General features: G+C 38.2%; 1 protein-coding gene across 4 annotated transcripts in view; it reads right to left on the bottom strand.

Annotated features, from left to right (window-relative positions):
* zbtb20 (zinc finger and BTB domain containing 20) overlaps positions 1 to 21,889 on the bottom strand; it is a 90,318-nt gene continuing 68,429 nt past the window's right edge. For 2 of the 4 annotated variants that reach the window (XM_079815491.1, XM_079815493.1), the window contains exons 2-4: positions 20,215 to 20,401; positions 9,964 to 11,526; positions 1 to 3,026 (exon numbers count right to left, since the gene is read on the bottom strand). In XM_079815491.1, coding sequence (XP_079671617.1) covers positions 2,491 to 3,026; positions 9,964 to 11,506 — 2,079 coding nt within the window. In that variant the 5' untranslated portion in view covers positions 11,507 to 11,526; positions 20,215 to 20,401 and the 3' untranslated portion in view covers positions 1 to 2,490. The remainder of the gene's footprint in view (positions 3,027 to 9,963; positions 11,527 to 20,214; positions 20,402 to 21,889) is intronic. The other 2 variants (XM_079815494.1, XM_079815492.1) reach the window with 2 other exon arrangements.

Genomic DNA, 21,889 nt, shown 5'->3' with positions numbered 1-21,889 from the left:
AGTTTGGTATGAATGAGAAGAAAACCGAGCATTTGCTTCAATGAGTTAACTGCATCGGGCTGGTGTTGGGATGTGGGAAGGGATGGAAGTGGTGTAAGCAATACATCATTAGGATCTGACCAGGGATAAGCTCACAATGGTTTAAATATAAATAAAGAAGAAGAAGAAGAAGAAGAAAAAAAAACTTGCATAAACAGCACAAAGTAAATACAATAGCAAGTGATGATAACAAAGCCAAGAAAAATTTAATCATCTAATCAAAAAAGGAACAAAGCTACTCAAACACAAGTGAACTATAGAACCAAATATTTGATAAAAAAAAAGATTATCTCTAAAAACTAGAACATCTCTGGTAACAGTAGTGCACTTATTGGTTTAAGCAGTGCAACATATATGCAAGAAAACAATGCAGTCCTCTTATCAAGCTTTTAAGAAAAGATATTTCCTTTATAAACAATGAAAAAAAAGAGAAAAAAAATCATAGAATTTAATTTCTTAAGTAAAACAATTCAATGTTTAAGCACAGGATTTTGAAGTAAATGTGCAAAGCAGCACTGTATTTCAAACCTACAACTTATGCGACCAAATTCCAAAATGGAAAAAGTCTGATTGATACATTTTGTCATCATTTTAACGACACTTCAAAAGGTGTATCTACTCAGATAAGTGAGCAAAAATTGCCTGATTGCAGTTGCACGGCAAATGAGTCTTTTATATCCATAAAATACGTGTATAACAAAGCCAAATATGAACACAGAGCTTCCGAGTGACGTAACACCAAAAATACAACCTTCTTAACTCACTTCCGAAGTACACACACAATGTCTAGATATCGGTAAAACTGGGAATGTTTCTTATTGTCTGGAGAGCTTTCTCCCTGTGGTATATTAAAGAAGAATGACCGTGTTTATTTTATTGTGGTTCAGTAGATGTTTCTTTGTTTTTTTTTTTACTGTTGCCTATATCCTTCCCCTTCTCTCTGAGTCTTGCTCCATCTGTATTTCCCATCAGGCAAAAAACAAGGACAGCTGTTTGAGCCACTAGGTGGGGCTTTAGGAACAGGAGTAGTGCATTTAAGTCACCCCACCGGCCCAAACAACTGAGTCATAGTAGTCGCCGCTAACAGGAAATACATCATTTTTACGCATTTAAGGAGGTTATTTCTGTCCAGTTTGCTTTTGATCTAATCTAGCCCATGGCTCCAAATAGCTTAACGTTTCCCATGTTCACTGAGAGCTAATAATAATTAGAGAAATATCCACATAATGTTGGATTCTACAGCTGATAACAGTCTCAAAGTGAGCATGTGAGGAGCAGCAATTGACTTGGACTCTGGGCATGTTTGCATACTAAAATCTGCCTTTTTTTCCCTCCAAAAATAAAAAAAAACAGAACCATGGAGTAAATGAAAAGAACAAATCAATTGCTCGAAACTTTATATCACATTTCGTTTTGAAGCGGAAGAGGTCAACTAACAGTCGTCTTCTTAGTGGCAGTGTATGCGAAACGAATTGGAAATTATTAACGGCATTCAAAGTTTTTGCTCGAATACTGTCATCGTTTTTTTTTCTTCTCGTTTTGTAAACTTGACCTGAACCATCGAAAAAGTGTGGCGGGAGAAAAGAAAAAGGTCATAATCATAATAATCATTCATCCGTCAAGCCACTCAAAAATTCCCATTTTAGTACAGTTAGTAAAAACTGGCTTGTACCTTGACAACATCAACATCATAATCCCTCAATGCCATAATAATAAATAAAAACCCAGTGTCAAATTGAACAACTCTCCTGTTCTTATCGCACGTAAAAAGGCAAACATGTGACCATCAATATTTTAGAATGAATCTAGAGCCAAATGTTTTTTTTTTTTTTATAATTTTTTTTTTTATAATCTATACCACAGTAAGCTTGGACGCTTATAGTGTCCAATACGGTCTACATGGGAAAAGATCTACAAGTTTAAAAAATTCACTGCAATGTTTATTTTTGTGCACACCGGGCACGCTCACATGCACAAATACACATACGTACAAAATACCTCTACCATATATAAGTGTGTATAAGTAGTTTGTGCGTGTGAGTGCATGCATGGGTATGTGTATTTGTGTTTGTGTATGTCTGAGTGTGTGCGCGCATGTGAATTTTTTTTTCTTGTGTGTTCTTTCGCAGGCCTTTCGGTAGTGTTCAACACATAAATCAGTATTTAAGGAAAGCATACATTTAGAGGCCAGTAGTATGGATCCAGCCAGTGGATCATTATCCAACTACACAGCCTTAAGGCCACCATCTTTTTTTATTCTTTAAGAATAGCAAGGACAAAAAAAAAGAAAGAAAAGAAATTAAACGCTTCTTTTTTTCTAGAAAACTTAATGTGCCAGTGTCTATACTCATTACTCTTCATGCCCCAATATAAGAAAGAAAAAAAAATCTAGTGCCGTTTTCTTTATCATTTCATTCTTTTTCATGTTTACGTAAGTTTTTTTGTTTGTACTTATCCGTCGGAGACATGCTTGCGCATGTGGTCATTGAAGTGCTCGATTTGGTCAAACTTGACAGGGCACACGGAGCACATGTAGGTGGTCCCCTCCTGGCAGCTTGCTTCCGCAGCGACGCCCACTCCGGTGTTTCCGACTCCGCCCCCTGCTCCGCCCGCTCCCACCGGCATGGCGAGGGCCACCACTCCCGCTCCCGGCTCGGGAACGGCCATCGGAACCGGGATGGACGCAGGGCCTCCGGTGCTTCCTGTGGCGCTGGCCGCGGAGACCCCTGTTCCGGTGCTGTGCAGGGCCATGTGGCGCTCCAGCAGGGTCTTGTGGGAGAACTTTTTCTTGCAGATGTAGCACTCGTAGGACTTCTCTCCGCGGTGCAAGCGCATGTGGACGTTGAGGGAGCTCTTCTGGGTGAAGCGTTTGTTGCAGATGCTGCACTGGTACGCTCGGACGCCTGTGTGTGTAACCATGTGTTTGATAAGATAATCCTTCAGCGAGAACGAACGCCAGCAGATACTGCACTGGTGCGGCTTTTCACCTGAAAGAGCACAGAGCACAGACTCATTAGGAAGGAACATTCACTAAAGCACTCTTTCTTAAACCATTACCACATCCCTGGTGAAAAATAAATTAACCAAAATCTATTTGAAATTTGCTAAGTACACTATATACATTTACATATTTATGTACTTAAAGGGTTAGTTCACCCAAAAATGAAAATTGCCCCATGATTTACTCACCCTCAAGTCATCCTAGATGTATGTGACATTCTTCTTTCAGACGAATACAGTCGGAGTTATATTAAAAATTGTTGGGTCATTTTTGAAGTCCATAAAAGTGCATCTATCCATCATATACCTGCTCCACACGACTCCGGGGGGGTTAATAAAGGCCTTGTGAAGCGAAGTGACGCGTTTGAGTATGAAAAATATCCATATTTAAAACTTTATAGACTACTAGATGCACTTTTATGGACTTCTAAAACGACACAACCATTCACTGCCATTATAAAGCTTGGAAGAGCCAGGACATTTTTAATATAACTCCGATTGTATTCGTCTGAAGGAAGGATGTCATATACACCTAGGATGACTTGAGGGTGAGTAAACCATGGGCTAATTTTCATTTTTGGGTGAACTAACCCTTTAATAAAAATACCCTGCAATTGTACTTCTGGTATACTAAATTGATATATTTAATATCTACTAAATTGGAACTCATTTTGTACTTAATGCACTTTATTTATCCGGAAGTAATGCTGAGGTCCAACTAAAGATATACTTAAAGCAACACTATGTAATTTTTGGCGCTCTAGCAGTTAATAAACAAAACTGCATGCGTCTTGCTTTACATTGTAGCTGGAGCTACTTCTCTTTGTTTATGTCTATGACGGGTCATGCAGGTACTGTGCTACTCCGCAGTGGTGCGACCCGAACCAAACTAAAATAGTCTGAATATAAACACTTATTATGTGCACCGTAGTGATTCAGGATAAGACAAAAACGAGGTTTGGAAAATGAATTCATGATGTACTCACTCATTATTTACATTTTGAGCACAAGAATAGACGATTATGCGATCTTAATGCACGACGTGGAGTCAAAGAACCGCCCGACGCAAAGCGTTTAATGCACAGCTATAATGTCCCATGATCATTTGCCAGCAAAGACAACTTAAAGCTGTTATTGATGTTTTGCAGCCCAATATTTGACCGGAAGGGTAGAATTGACCGACAGAAGCGATCTCTGCTCTGTGTGCGGATGACTTAAGTGTGTGTGCTATTCAATAAAAACGGCAAATTAATATACATTGGTGATTAATCTGACTTGGAACTACCTGTGCATTAAACGGTTTTATTGCACACCTTCTAGCCAATCATAATCCAGTATTCAGACAGACCATGGTACAAGTATCCGGTTGTTAAAGGGTTAGTTCACCCAAAAATGAAAATTCTGTCATTAATTACTTACCCTCATGTTGTTCGACACCCGTAAGACCTCCGTTCGTCTTTGGAACACAAATGAAGATATTTTAGTTGTAATCTGATGGCTCTGAAAGGCCTCCATTGGCACAATGGCCCTTTACACTCTCAAGACCCTTAAAAGGTACTAAAGACGTCGTTACAAAGTCCATCTCACTACAGTGGTTCTAAAATAACTTTATGAATCGGCGAGAATAGTTTTTGTGCGCAAAAAAACCCTAAATAACGACTTATATAGTGATGACGATTTCAAAACATGGCCTCATGAAGCTTCGAAGCGTTATGAATCAGTGAGTCGAATGAGCAGTTTGGATCGCCAAATTTCAGTAGTTTGGCGGTTTGACACGCGATCCGAATCATGATTCGACTTCATGCCGCTTTGTAACTTTGTAACGACGTCTTTAGTACCTTTTAAGGGTCTTGAGAGTGTAGTGTACCATTGTACCAATGGAGGCCTTTCAGAGCCATCAGATTTCAACTAAAATATCTTAATTTGTGTTCCGAAGATGGACGGAGGTCTTACGGGTGTCGAACGACATGAGGGTAAGTAATTAATGACAGAATTTCATTTTTGGGTGAACTAACCCTTTAAGTCTGACGTCACGCGGCAGAGCTTCCGGGATCCAAAATCTCATACCACAAAAAAAACAACAAACGGTGCTAATATACACACACAATGTGGTGTAATACTACAAAAAAATATATAATCATAACCTTTATCTCATACCAAAATTCCAGATAGCCAGACAGTGATTCATCGTTTATAAATCGTTAAAATATTAATGTCTGCGACGCTGTGAGCACAGAGACTGTTGTGTAGACTGTAAGTATTTAAAATGTTTAACTTTTTAAAATGTTTGATGTTTAATATGAATAAATAGCGCTCATAAACGGCCGTTGATGGCATTCTCAAGTGAAACGAGTTGAGGCTTGGACCCAGAAACGGCGTTCCGATAATTGATTGTGCTAAAATTTACACTTTAAATATCTTGCATTTAAAAATATTATATTATACAGTGATTATACTATACTTATAATTTTAGGCTTAATATTAAGAAATGTGCATTGTGCAGTAAAGAAGTACTCCAAACAGCATTTGATATGCATGCGATATATCAGCATTTGTATTATACTTAGTATGAAATACATTTATTTTAAATACATTTTAGTATTGTTTTTTTTCACTAGGGATCGCACATATTTTACTATTTTGTTTGTTATTACTGATCCATGAAGCAAAGCTGTGCAGGTTCTTCTTCTTTTTGTCACTGTATGGTGGAAAGTTACCATATTTGGCATGCAGGTAATTTCAATGCATACATGTAATAAGTAAATATATGCTTGCTTAGCAATATGTATGCTATATTCATTAAAGCTCGGAGCCTACAGACCTGAAATTTGACACATGCATGTTCCTCTTTTTGTTAAGAACAAATATGTCTGCATTTAGATTTTTAATAACAACTCTTTGTGAACTTTTTAACACACAATTTGACATTAAATTCTCTGTGCATATTATTCAAAATGGAAAAATAATAGTTGAATTGTTGACAAAGAAAGTACGGGTTTAAAAAAAAAAGAATTATTCTTGCTTTTTAAAACATCAGTAACTTTTTCTGAAAAGTTGAACTTTGCATGCAGGTTGCTAATGTTGCTAAATTTATTCATCTCAATTATGGAATTAATTAGTGCTGTGGTTGCCTAGCAACAGTTATGTAACATTTTGAAATCTGAAAGCCCAGCACAGAAAAAAACTAACAAAAAATCAAGGAACTATGACAGAAAAGTCAAATGAACAGTGCGATAAAAGTAAATGTGCATTGCTGTTCCTTACTGAAATGAAAAATCAATTTCACCAAATTATGGTGTCAATTACAGTCATTTGGTGTGAATTTGTATTATACTTAAAAATATCGTAAACTCTGCAGTGTACAGTAGCTATATCATTTCCATTTAAAGGCCATACATGACCATGTATTGACATATTTATGTTCTTGGCGGCCACAATCTTTTAGCTCACAGGCAATAACATCTGTTGTTATTGTAAAATATATTTTATGCTATACTGTATGATAAAAGCGCCTGTGATTATGGCAGCATCAAGGATCAAAGTCAGATTTTTTAATAAACATATAAGATTACACAGACTACAATTTGTCCTGAAGACAGATCATTATTGCAAAGTAATCTACTTCAGGAGTTCACAGTGTCATATTTAATTATTTTCCTTGACTCAACATTGCCAAATTGAATGCACTTTTGAGTGCTGAGTACTTTACTGTGTGAGACCAGTTTGTTCTGCTGTTGCTTCAGAACTGTTGTGGCTCAAGACAAGGGTTTGCTCTGCTAATACCCAGCAAGCAATAGCCGTCATTTCACAGTTTCGGTTAACTATAGACCCGTTGGTTACATGTTGTTTTTGCCAAAATAACTTGCAAGATGTGTGATATTACATCATGTAAGAAAAAGTCAACAGTGATTACAAGTTGTTTGGTTTCAATTCTTTGACATGTTCATGTTCTAGATGACTCTATTCTTGGTCTTTTAAATTTTCACTGACATTCCCAAATTTTGCCTTGTTTTAGCCTAGACGTCAGGCCTGTGTTTGGACGGCTATTAGACGTCTTTTAAAAGCACAATTGCTTGCTGGATAATTCGCAAAATCAGTCTCCTGTCCAGAAGTAACTCCAAAACAGTTACTAGAATCACAAGTGGACATGTCGCTGCCAACCCCAGGTTGCTTAACTCTTTCCCAGCCATTGATAACGCAACGCTTCCCTGCCACTGACAACTTATTCCGGCAATCCGTGTTTTCACTGTTATATGATAGGGGGCGCTGTTACGTATGTACAAAAACAAGCAAAGAATAAGATCTGTGTAAACCAGGGCTGCATCCGAAATCGTATACTTCCCTAATATATAGTAAGCGACAAAAAGAAGTTTGTCTGAATTATGTGATGGACATATGATGGACATTTTACTATCCAATGAGGCCACGGGAGAGGATTTATGAATTGCAGTGAAGCGACATGTAGGTCACATGATAATGAAAGCATGGCGAATATAGAACGTCAGATTTTTTTCATACTACACACAATCATACTATATAAAACAGACATTTTTTAGCCGTCAGAAAGTAAGTACTTATTCAAAATAACCTACTCAAGAGAGTATGCGATTTCAGACACAGCCAAGAAGATGTGGATAGAAGTTGTTCACGCACAAGTAAGCTAACGTGATCATCAAACATTCAACAGCATGTAAATCGAAACTTCCTAACGTTAGCGAGACAAATGACGAACCCACGAAGAGCTACAGGACTGGGAAGCTTTTGGGGTGTCGATGGACTCGATCTACTTCATCTATGTTTTGATCATCATTCTGAATCCGATCCGGACGGAAAAAATACAGACCGTTTTCTCAGGTTTTTGTTCGAAATGCTTTTTAATGAAACTTACCCACATTCAAGTGTTAAAAAAATCTGAATGACGCTAGAACAAAATTGTTATATATATATATATATATATATATATATATATATATATATATATATATATATATATATATATATATATATATATATATATATACAGTACCGGTTCAAAGTTTGGAAACATTACTAATGTTTTTGAAAAAAAGACTCATCAAGGCTGCATTTATTTGATCAAAAATACAGAAAAAAATGTAATATTGTGAAATATCATTACAATTTAAAATAATGGTTTTCTATTTGAATATACTTTAAAATATAATTTATTTCTGTTATCAAAGCTGAATTTTCAGCATCATGACGCCAGTCTTTCTTCAGTATCACATGATCCTTCAGAAATCATTCTAATATGATTTATTATCAATGTTGGAAACAGTTAAAATTTTTGTATAACTTGTGATAATTTTCAGGATTCTTTGATGAATAAAATGTTTAAAAAAAAAAGAACAGCATCTATTAAAAAAATTAATATTTTTTAACAATATACACTACTGTTCAAAAGTTTAGGGTCAGAAATTGTTTTTTTCTTTTTTGAAAGAAATTAATACTTTTGTTATACTTTTATTCACTTTTATTCAGTGTTAAATTGATAAAAAGTGATAGTAAAGATTTATATTGTTAGAAAATATTTCTATTTTGAATAAATGCTGTTCTTTTGAAATTTTTATTAATTAATGAATCCTGAAAAAAGTATAGTAAGCAGCACGACATATAAAGCAGCATATAAATTATATTTTAAAGTATATTCAAATAGAAAACCATCAATATTTCACAATATTACTGTTTTTTCTGTATTTTTGATCAAATAAATGCAGGCTTGATGAGCACAAGAGACTTCTTTCAAAAGCATTAAAATAGTAATGTTTCCAAACTTGTTATATATAACTGTGATATATCGACTGTTTACATACTCATATTCTGGGGGCCATGAAAGATTGGTGAAAATGATCAAAGATGCCTGAATCTTTGATCGAATCTCAGTGCTGAATCTATGGCACTGGCTGGTGGGGAAAGAGTTAAGGATGTACTGAAAGTTGGTTTGGATAAAAAGCACCTTCCTAAAATGTGAACGATTCTGTGGCATGTCAAAACATTGGTGCAGACTTTTTCCTAGAAAAAGGACACACCTACCTATATATACATACAATGACAAAACTGGGATTAGCAACGCTTAGACTTTGCCTGAGGGAAAGCAGCTATTAAGGATGTGTCTCATGGAGTCCTGGCAATTGACCTGGCAATTCTGTGTCAACCAAAGAGGCCTAAGTTTACTAAGTAAAAACTTTAATTATCGACTATGGTAGTTATCATAATCTTTTAAGCATACACAAGAAAAAAAATCATATTGGTCTCATGGCTTGTCATGCCTCAAGAGGGTACGTACAGAACACGATAAAGTATTTGCTTAATAACTGTTAAATTATAGTTAATTGGCCGCTGATAGGTTTTAATCACAGTGCTCTTTTGCTCTTAGGTTTAAGTGTCACTTAAGTCACTCACACGACCACTTTTATGCATTTCATAAAGGCAAAAATCTCACTTGCAGTTTCCAAAGTGTGAAGAAAGGAACTCGACACATTTGTTATACTGCTGTTATACTGCTTTAAGCTATGCACTCAGTGAGCAGTTATTCAATTTCTAAGTAGGGGTGCACTTCTTCCTTCAGGCTTGAAAAATACACCGCCTCACTTCTTTTCACGAATGATGCTTATTCTGTTTCTATGGAGCCGTGTCCAATAACTGAAGAATCACATCGATATTTTTTTTTAGGTACAAACGAATGCTAGTCAAATGGTTGAAGTTGCTTATAATATGATACCTAATCCACAGAGAACAGCCATGATTCACAGTCAAGTTAATAATTGCTACCAATTATCCATCTAGAATCAAAAGCTTACCTTAATTGTTTCAGTCTAGCTTTTCTGTCAAAGCAATTTAGATATAATTGGATAAAACTCAACAACATACATGCATAATAAAGAGATGAAGGCCAAGGGTACTCACCTGTGTGCACAAACATGTGTTTGACGTAGTTTTGTTTGGCAGTAAAGGTCTTACAACAAAGAGTGCACGCGTAGGGCTTCTTTTCCCCATGATGTACTATAGGACCACTTTGCTGTTGACTTCCACCGGGTGGCACCGTCAGTCCACTGGGGTACGGAGGCATGCTGGGAGAGGGCACTGCCACAAATTGGGGCTGCTGGCTCCCAATGGACTGGGGCAGACTGAAGAGGAAAGGCTTGTTGTCGCTGGCTGACTGGGTTGCAAAGAGTGTAGGCAAGTACGTGTTGCCTGCAGTTCCCATTACCTGGGTGTTGCTGGTCAAGGTGAGGGGCATGCGCAGGTTGCTGGTAAGTGGCTCACCTGGCCGCAGGTATGGCCCACCTGGCATCGACTGGGTTGTTGCTAGGTTGGCTTGAGGCGGCTGATGGATTCCAAGCTCACCGCTCTCTTGAGAAGGACCGTTTCCACTACCCTCTTCAACCGACTCCTGGGTCTGTTCGGGAGAGGAATCGTTGACCTCGATCTGCACAGGGGTTCCTCGCTCACCTTGCTGGCCTTTATTCTGACAGTTGTCTCGACCAAACCCAGACAAGAAAGGCTGTTCGACAGAATCGGTTTCCGTGCCAATGGAAGAGCTGACCCCAGAGTCAAAGCTCTCGCCTTTGGGCTCACTTTCGATGCACTCCAGCTGCTCGCTGTCCACGCGACAGTCCTCGAGCCCGTAGCAATTGTACTCATCCCCTTGTTCCTGCTTGATGTGAATATCACCTGTGTGGAGCCTCACAGGACGAGGCTGTTTACGGCAGTGTGTGGTCTCCGTCGTGGCCAGGAAGCGCTCCATCTGTTGCGAACGCTCATGGATGCGTGTGATCCAGGCAGGGTCCTGCCCTCCCTCCTTCTGTTGTAGTTGAAGGGGCGAGTCGTAGTTGGCTGTCACCGCAGCACTGGCATAGTGGGAGCGATTTCCACGGGTACCGTTTTGCAGGCCCAACCCAGAACAGCTGGAATAAAGCGAGGAATAAACGCGGTCAAGGCTCTGGTGAGATGTTTGCATGTAGCCTGATTCGGCATCACTGCTGGGACCGGACGTGCCAGACTCAGGAGTTCCCCGCGGCGTCTCCTGCCCCGAGTCGCCTGGGACGACGGAAAAGCTGCCAGATCCACCAATGCCAACATTCTGTGAAACAATGCGGGTGCACTCGTCAATAACGGTCTTGATCTGAAGTATGCTGGCAGCTGTGAGGATCTGCAGGGCCTCGGACTGGGAGACCCGGAGCACACCGCTGTACATGAAGTCAATCAGTTTCTGGACGGACTGTACAGAAACCACAGAGGGGATCTCGATGTCACTGTAGCCCAGGAGCAGCTTGTCCTGAAAGAAGGGGCTGCCTGCAGCCAGCACACAACGGTGAGCTCGCAGCATGCTACCATGGATCCGAACAGTCACGTCACAGAAGTGCCCGCGGTTTCGCTGCTCATTGAGGGTCTCAAGTACAGAATTGCTAAAGTTGTGGAGATTAATGTGGTGAATGCGTTCGGTCATCCCCTTGCACCTGATGTCACCTGTGTGGCAGACACAAACACAAACACAAACCAGATCAATCACACGATCAATCAACAATGTCCTTGATTTGACTGCACTGGCCCTATTGGATGAGAACTAAACTGAGCTGGATGATGACGGCGTTGTTTTCTGCATGAAATGAACTAATTTAATAATTGATGATCTTTACAACGGAACTGACTTCGGCTGAACAAAGACACTATTTATAATATATAACAGATAACAGAAAGAGTGTCCCTGGAATTTGCCACAAAGACAGGAGAACACTATTTTCAAAAATCACAAAGCGTACGCTGTGAAATGCATAGATGGAGAATGCCATTGCTTTAGGCCTGTACTTTAATTACCTTAATAATGACCGATAAATGGACCATTGATAACCACAGACATGTGCTTCAGTCTTATGGAACGTGTATGGCCTTTTGTCCATTGAAATTTTCTGTAGAACGTGAATGTAACCTTATGGACAAAATGGTCATGGGATGTTGTTTGCAAGAATGAAGCAAAACAGCAGCCAGAGAGTATCACATTGTCTCTGTGATTTTAGAACAATGTCCTGTTGATGTGCTGTGAACAATTTCAGAAATTCAAAGTATTTATTTAAGAGCTACACTGCTGAACCCCCCAGTAGTATACACTACAGCAATAGTAAGAGAAGTGTTGTAGAACATTTACATGTGATTATTTTATGTAGGCTAGCAATATATATATGTTTATGTTGAAACTCAAGGCGCAGGATTGAAACCTCTGTTACAGTATAGTATATGTATTATACATACGATAAAATACCATAAAGAGTTTGTCAAAAATAAGCAGTAACAAAGCTTACCGCATGGAATACTTTATCCTACACATATGGATTTAATGCAAATGTTAATGCAAAATGATCAAGGTTAAGTAACTGGACACCACTTGCTAATGTAATTAGGTCATCTGACAAATTTAGTGAGGTCATGTGATTATCAAGTAGCATAACATTTACTGCGGGACAATACTTGCCCTATTTAGAACTCAGTAGTCAATATGGTATTCCATTCCAAACATTTCAATATCATATCCCACAATGCTCTCACATTTTCATTTTTGAAATAATTTACTTATTTGTGTGGATGCAGTGTTTAAGAGGCTAACTATAGGAAACAATGTGTCAAAGTAGCTTAATACATGCATCCTGCATCCTATATTGTTTCTCTGTGTTGTTATTGTCATAGTTGTGGTGTGGCCTCTGCTATTGTTTTATATTTAGAACGATTTTTAGAACTATATCGGTATCATCCTTTGTGTGAACGGGCCTTTAACCAGTAAAAAACTATAATTCTACAATACCTAGAACTAATTTCTAAATCTATAATTTACACATCTAGATAAGGGCACCATAAATAAGAACTAACGCCACACATTGTCATGAAATTAAATTCAATTATAAACATGTACTTAAACCTTTAGCCCGGGACTTTTCAAACCTGTCCTGGAAGACCCCCAATACTAAAAATGAAGCTTCCTTGTTCCTCGCTCCTCCAGTCTCTGACCTGGAAACCGACCAAAGTTAGTCATCTTGAAGGACATCTGAATTCTCTAATTGCACTGTGAGGAGACGAGTAACGAGTGGAATAATGAAGTCTTTTCCCTTTTAGCAAAAAATCTCTCAAAGTCAAAGAGTTCCAGATGCCAAAAGATTAGACAATACTGGGCAAAACAACAAAGCCGAAATGCCATCTGATCATCTGACTATGCGTTACAAACTCTCATTCTACCATTTCTGTTATCATCTATTACCCAATAAGTGTGCATCTGGTTCTTTCCCAGGTTTAACCCATACCAATTAGTAATCAAACCTTCTGACTGCTTCTTTAATTGTGGCACGTTTCCAACTAATCTATTAAAAAAGAAAATGTAATCCCATTTATCAGGAAAGTGTAAATTACATATACACAGAATAGAGCAGTTTGATTAATGACCGATGAATGTTTTCTCCAACGTGTACTGTGTACTATTGGTGAGATGAGATAAGATATACAGTATAGCAAACAGTATGTACGACCTTCAAAGTTTCCCATAGCATAGTCATGTAGGCCTCAACGTTTTCCTGGCTTCCATAAGATCCAGATCCCTTGAGAGATCAAGCACATTCCAATATACAAATAAGCTTTCCTTCGATTCCCTCGTCCTCATTTTCTTTGGAAAATGGATCAATGGATGATTCAGCTGTGGGTGCCATCTGGCAGGACACAGGAATTCATTCAGCGTGATCCTCACAGTGCATTATGGGTATTCTCAAGCCATTGAGTGTACATCGGCTGTACACTTGTTATTGCGGCGCATTATGGGATTGAATGAGTGCACTCGATAGCGTTCACTATGGTTTCGGACACCACTACAAATGGCTGTCCCCTCAAATAGTGCCCTATTTAAGGGTATAAGGGGCGATTTTTAACACAGCCTATAGCCGGGTTTCCACCGAAATTCGCCAGAACAATTTGTCCCAGGAACTTTTTTCCCCCCAGTTGCTGTCTGCGTTTCCATCACGGTCTAAAGTACTGTGAAGATCAGGCAAATTAGTCTGGTGATGTAGGACTCCCCGCGACTTTCCAGTTCCCGCTGGATTGTCCTCCGCACATAAGCGTAATAGAGCCTGAACCTCGTCGTCAGTCCATCGATCGTATTTTTTTAAAACATTGTTGATTCGAATAGCAAACAACTCTTAAGGAGATGATACATGGCATTTAGCATTTTTTGAGGAATGTTGCTGGGCAATGTTGCTTGGCCACTTTCCCATTGGGAATGGGCAACACATTTCTATCTGGATACTTTAGATCGGTCATGGGCCCTGTGTCTTAACTGGTTGCCCGTTGACGGCAACATTGCCTAGTCACATTGCTCAAAGTTGCCCAGTGTATCATCACCATTACAGCACGCACAGTAGGGATGTGACGGTGAGGACATTTTCCCACCGGTTAATTGATGTGTGACAACACCGGTAATACCGGTATCACCGGTGGAGGCATTTAAATCACTAATTCTATCTAACCGAAAGTAACATGCACACGACCGATAAATGCACGCTGCAGCGTAGCGCGGAGGCTCGCACTGCGGAGCCAGGCGAAAGTAAACAATGCGCGCTCTGTGCGGCCGTGCACATTTTACTTTCGGTTTTGAATTAGCGCCAATTCGGCTGCGGGTTGCTTGAATTGTGGGTTCATTAGCCTATTATTTTTAATGAAAAACACAACAACAAAACAAATGACAAACTCCCTTAAATAGGCGCTTTTACGTTTCGCTTTGAAACCAAATCTTCCGCGATCATCTCAGTCAGCTCCTCACTCTTAAATCTGATGAAGGACTCCTGCCGCTGCCGAGACTCACGGTCGGATCCTGCTTTATTAAGCAGACACGTTCAGTTTTTATTTGTATTGTCTGTTCTCTAACTGAACTAAATTATTTTATTGCTATAAAAAAACGGTGGGCGGTGCCACGGTGGGCAAGTGATGTAACCGGTGTTGAGTCTGGACACCGGTAACACCGGCAACATCGACTATCGTAGCAAGCCTAACGCACAGCAACAGACTTTTAAAAATGGTGGATGAAATAAAATGCTGTGTGAACTCAACCAATCAGCATGTTCAGGGCCCAAGTCCCACCCCCAAACGTTCCTGAACTTTGAAAAAGTACTACCTCGTGAGCAGTCGCTTTCTGAGGGGGACATTTTTACCCGGAATTTCATTTAGACCCTGGGCCCTGTGGTCAAAACACACAAAGTCCCTAGTTCCTGGAGAATGTTCCTGCGGTGGAAACACGGCTTATGTCCACACACACCCACTTCAGGTCTTGCAGTCTCTACTATATGCTGATGAGTTGAATCAGAAGTATTAGATGAGGGAGCCACACACAATGTGCTGGGGGTCTTCCAGGACAGGTTTTTAAAAAACCCTCCTTTAGCCTAATAGCAACAATCCTGACAAACACACTGAATAATCAATATCGCTCTTCACAACACAACAGGTGGCGTTGCCTGGCCATTTGAGTAAATCCTACCAAACAGCATTAAACTATCACAGATTAGAACACCGGAGACATTATTTATGAAAAGTGGAGTGGCTGGAAAACATTGACCTAAAAAAGCTTCTCTTTTCACAGACAGAGGGCAGTCTTGAGCTAGTGTACAGTGTGTGAACTAGCCAGCACTCGTCTGCCTGCACATGCAGCATGAGTTTCGTTTTTGCCTTACATATGAAATAAATAAAAAAAAAGTAAATCAAATCAATCAAGCTATGATGGGTCCATGGGATCATTATTCATGCAATGAATTATTTTCAGACTTCTCTGGAGCTCGCGTTCATGCTGGTCTGCATTTGAAAGCACACGACTGTCTATACAAACACTTTTGGAGAGAACACAAAATGTCTACTTTCTACGGGGGGCTGCACCCTGTTTCAACCGAAGGCTCTGAAACTCCTAAAAATGCCCAGAAGAGTTTAAACACTTTTGAAAATCAATCGTAATGGCTGTGGACAGTAGTGACATTAGTTCCCTTTGCAAAACGTCGTCTTACAGAAACCCGCACAACGAAAGTTGAAAGCACACACTGTCCACGTGCATTCCTCTCTGAGCACTTCTCAGTTTTACACATTGTTGTTTTGGTGCCATGTCTTTTATTGTTTGCTATTTTCAGTAATACTATTGTTTATTAGTATGCATTATCAGTTGTGTTATGTATTTTGTGAAGTTTAAAGTGCATGAGTCAAGTGCATGAAAATGTGTGTGAGGGTTACATGTCAGAGACATGAAGATGAGCTATTTTTAACCACATAGGAATGTATATGCAATGTAGCATATGTTTTCCACTCAAGTATTCTCTATAAGGAAAGAGGATTGTGTAGCATGATGTATACATCTATTTTAAACATCTATTTCAAACATGTTTCTCCACCTTCTAAGGATAATGCCAGTTCCTTTGGTCAGCACATAAACGCCCAACCTTTGTGTACAGACTCAGTACACATGAAGAACATCTCTTCAGTAAATTGTCTTTCTCGTATAATAATAAATAGGATATCTCTTGGCAAAATAACTGGTGTTCGCTTCAATAACAACGGGGATAAAAGCTTAATTCCAAAGTCTACACTCCCATAGCTCATTACAATAGCAAACTCTAAAATAGCAAGTGTTTACTATTACTTAGAAAACACTGAAATGTAATTTCTCTATTCATATGGTTTCAAGAGCTTTTAAATGTTAGTGTGCAAGTGTGGTGAAAAAGGACGTTAAAAGACAGGTTAGCAGAACAGACCATTCATTTAGGATTCATAGCAAACAACATACTTCAAGTATGCAACCTTTGAGACTTAAAAGGATGACACTGCAAGGAAATAGGCATCCTTTTGGAAGGTTATCGAGGCAAAGTGTTGTATTAGAGAAAGAAGAAACACCATGTACTTTTGTGTCTAGACATGTTTCTGTAAAACTTTAAGCCTTTTGTAAAATCTTTTGTAAAATCTGTGTGCGTGCGTGTGTGTCGTTCAGGTTCACGTCCATTCCCTCCAGTACTTTACGGGGACAAAATGTCCTCACAATGATGGCAAATACCAGAAAACTTTGACCTTGTGGACATTTTGGTCCTCATAAGAAACAGCTGATAAATCATATTAAATTATGCAGAATGTTTTCTGTGATAGGTAGGTTTATGGTTAGGGGATAGAATATACGGTATGTACATTATAAATATCATTATTTTGAGGGAAAGTCCCCATAAAACATGAAAACCCACCGTGTGTGTGTGTGTGTGTGTGTGTGTGTGTGTGTGTGTGTGTGTGTGTGTGTGTGTGACATCTAGTTAAGAGGTTCCAATGGTACAAAGCAAGACCCTGGAAATTTTATAATATATAAATAAATATATTATATATACACATTTCATTATATTTTTTCTAAGCTTTATCTGATTACAATTGTAATATATCTTTATTTACTTACATAAAACATGCATAGCCCAGATTTTTTTTCATTTGCTTCGTGATACGAATAGGCAATTTTTTCTTTAAAGTCGGCGTGAAATGGATGTTGCAATAGTCTTTTCTTCCCTATCATAATGTATATCTAAATAAAAAAGCTTTTCAAACAAGAAAAAATGTAGGGTGAGACGTAACTTTTGTCCATTTGAAATTGATTGGATCGTTGGAATGTTGTGGTTTGCTATTGGTCAATCTCACGTGAGTGACAGGTTGTCCCGCCCTCGCACCGGTGAACATGTCATTGGATTGCAATATTAGGAATGGTTTTAAAATGTGGGTATATGCATGTGTTTCTTAGATGCTGCTTCTATAGATCTGCAAATATGGGGATAGAATTGTTGCATTATTCCAAATAAATGTAAAGAGATTCACAAAAACGTATTTACCTTATACTTCCTATCTGAGCCATTGCAGATGAATGAGCAAAGTTATTTCAGGGTAAGACCGCCCTGATTGTAAAGCAAATCGTGATTGGTTGAAGTGAGAACATGCTAGAATTGGTAAGCACAATGTGGCTGTTTACTGATTGGCTTAAGTAGACGGTGGGTGGAGTCCGCTTATTTTTGGATTTGTCTGCATGTGATGCTAGAATTGTTTCAAAATCCACAAATGCGTGCGGGGATGTACAAATGCACAGGAAGTGATTCATACATTTTTTTATTTGCAAATCTCATTTTGTTTATTTATTGTATACATTTTTGTAAAACTCTTTACATTTATTTGTGGATCTTAATCTATTTATTTGTGAATTTGATTCATTTTTGTGAATCTCAATCTATTATTTGAAATAATGCAACAATTCTATCCCCATATGCAAAGGGCTCCTTTACAAAGGAACTGACGATGATCTTGCAGCAGCATGATTTATTAACTAGCACACGGCACTTTCAGTAAGTTTGTGCAACATTAAATTAATATGGGCAACACAATGCAGTTGCTAAGGTGATCTGATTGGTTGCAATGCATTGCTATGAGGTTCCTAGGGTGTTTTGGGTATTTCATAGCACAGGACATTGCTACGCGATCAAAAGAAGTGCGCTCAACTGTGGCCCTGTCCCAAATGGCACCCTAAACACTTGCGGTCTTCCTACGAGTCTGCCCTTCCATGACATAATGCTGCTTTGACTGTCAGGAAGTTGTCTGCTGTGGAGCTCGCTTCAGTGCAGGCTCGGCAAAAGTGTGCATCAAGGACACATATAAACCGCAAAGGGAGCGCTCGCGAGCACTCTTCTGAAACCTAAAATGACAAATGGGACACCCTAAGGTCTAGTCGAATACATGATAGCGCACACATGGTGGCCATTGGAAGTCCAAAATTTGGGACAGGGCCTTTATTGAATGTGGCCTTGTAGTGTACTTCACATCCTAATAGTATATTTAAAAACCGTTCTTGCAGATAATATATTAATTTTAAAAAAGGGACACTACTTAAAGAGAGTACATTCATGACTAAGATTCTCAAGATACTTTTAAAGGTGCACTTTGTATTAATTTCCAATTAAACGTTTTACTTTAAAGAAATTAAATAATTATGTTTGAAAAATCTTTTGTTGTGCTTATTTTTGATGTTTAACATACTAAAGCACATCAAGTACCTGATTATAATTTTAACTGTAGAGTTTTTTTTGTTAGTGTTAATATATATATAAACTAAATTGCAACTTTATCATGTGTAATTACAAATGTATTTAAAAGTTTCAATAGAAATGACAGTAAAGTATAATTTAGTTTACCTTAGATGCTGCATTCGGCATTATACATTATTTTAAAGACAGCATACGTAATTATGAAATGACGTTAGAGATAATGCTTAAATCCTACTTAAAGGGGCAAAAATAACTCTAAAGCTCATCACATTTAATATAAATTTAAACTATAATACATGTTCAGTTAACTGCAATTAACAGTCAGTTGCATGCCCAAAAACATTACCTTCAGTAAATGTATTCAAAGTATATTATTTCCATAACAAGTAGTCTTTTTGAAAGTATGCTAAAATGTACTTATTTTTCACAAGGGTATCCTTTTAAGAAAGAGAACTGGCAGACAGTTTGGTGGCAGTTAGACAAGTGTGTTTGTCTGTAGGGAGCACAACGACACTGATAAACAAACATATTAAAAGGACAAAAAATAAGGATTTGTATTTTGCATAGAGAAAATGAAGCATATTTTAGGAGCACAATCATTTGTAAGTATTATTCCATTATTTTCATGACAATTAAGCACGTTCCTCATCCCCCACCCCTAAATTCTCATTACTGTAATGCATCCATTTTATTTTTGAGATTTTCATGTAATTTCCATTATTTTCAATGATGATTTTCATTATATTCTCATTACTGTAATAAAGTGTGTGTACGGCAAGGGAAAGCTTAGCATGACGTGTATATACATGACTACAGATGTTAGTGATAAGAGAATTCAGTTTGCAGCTCTGAGATAAAGCTTCCTGTAAGCCAAATACAGATATGCCTATATATATGTGTATATTCAACACACTAAGTATATGGTGCAAACAGATCTGCATGTTGTGGTGTAATTCTTTAATATCAGAAAGAAGGAAGGAAGAGAGGGTGTTCATATTTGGAGGTCATCATCACATTGCAAAACAAGCCTGAAAAACGGTCTGATATTAAGCATTAATCAACCAGAGAGAAATGAATTGAAGCTGGGCACACTTACAGTCTGATGGTGTTCTGTTAGGTAATTGTGTGTATGTGGGTGCGTTTGTGTATCAGGCTGGTGAAGAGGCACTGGTTAGATGCTACAGGTTGCTGGTGGTGGTGGTGCAGCGGAAGAGGTCAGTCGTTAGCCACTCATTTCATTTCGGTCCGGCCACAATCTAACCTCATGCAGAATCAGTGTCGCCCTGCAAATAAAACAGAGAGAACATTTATTGCATGCCTTTTTTTTTTTTAAAGACAAGTGTGCAACATGGGAGAATGATCCTTTTCTGAGTAAAAATACATGTTTTTTCATCAAATTAACAAGCAGTCAACAAGCAACAAGCACCCAAAAATCAAAGACTGTTAATTTTTTATAACAGTTAATTACGGTTCTCGAAGCCTTCCAGGAGCGCTGATATTCCACCAGTTTCAGCGCGTCTATCACCAAAGCCATTGGAAGGCAAGCCTATAGCCAAAAAAGCATAATGCTAACGCTGGTACGCAGGGAAGGACACCAGAGGCCGTTTTTTTTAATGGATGTCAATGGAGAAGAGGCTACACTAAATAATCCGCTTTTGTGAGGAAATAGTTTATCATTTAATGAATCAACAGCCTGTATGCTAATCTTCAGCATGTTTTACGCTGAACAATACCTTTGTTGGGAACGATATGTAGATTTTACTGTTATAAAAAGGTTATTTTATAAGAGAGGGGAATGTTGCGACAGATAGGATTCATTTACGGCATTACCATAGTATTTAAAAGGCACAATATGTATTTTTTCTATGTAAAGGTCACTTATTCAAAACAAAAACGTAGCTTGATGACGCATTGATTTCACTGAGCTTTTATTCAGCCGCAGATGAGCGCTTCCGCTTCTTCCGGTCAAGCGTATGTGGAGTAACGCAGCGCTGTTTTATCATATTATACATTTGAGTGTGTTGATAGTTATGTTATAATGCTACTCTGTGCGTTCGCTCGGCGGCTACTATGAGACACTTGTTCACACTGCAGTGAGCTGGATCTATATTAGGCGTGGTAAAACATGGTACTCGCTGTAAATCAAGAAAACCAGATTTAAACAATAAGACTAACTGTGTTGAGCTGTATAACAATGATTCGTTTTCCGTCGATGAATGGATACAAACAGTTGCTCACCTGTCTAATAAAACACATCATATATTAAAGCGTTTATGGTGTTTCCATGGTTTCTACTTCCCTTCATTCTATAAAATGAAGGGAAATCGAGGGTAACACGGGTATTATGTCATTGATAGGCGACGCATACTGGTTAAAATTGCTTATTTGGATTTAAACATTCTTGGAAACAATTTTTACAATAAGTAAGTTGACAAAATATATAACATTGTTCTAGTGGTTTTTGGATATTTGAATCCAAAAATCTTACATATTGTGCCTTTAATAGTAAGATAGTAATTGAGTGATATTGTATATTGTCTAAAGAAAGTAGAAAATACTGATGTTTTCTTTCTTTGGCTTTCAGGTTTAACCAGTTATGATAAGACTTGAATTGTAATGACTATATAACTGCATGTATGCATATGATGCTGATATTATGCAATTTGATGAATAAAGAGAAAATCGCTGTTAGGTTAGACTTGTATTGTAATGATTTATGACTATGTGTGCCTAATCAAGATGATATATAACGCTTTTTAATGAATGAAGGT

This window comes from Gobio gobio (genome assembly GCF_949357685.1).
Source record: "Gobio gobio genome assembly, chromosome: 4".
NCBI lineage: Eukaryota > Metazoa > Chordata > Actinopteri > Cypriniformes > Gobionidae > Gobio > Gobio gobio.
The sequence above is the reverse complement of the archived record's forward strand: the minus strand, read 5'-3'. Positions and strand labels throughout refer to the sequence as shown.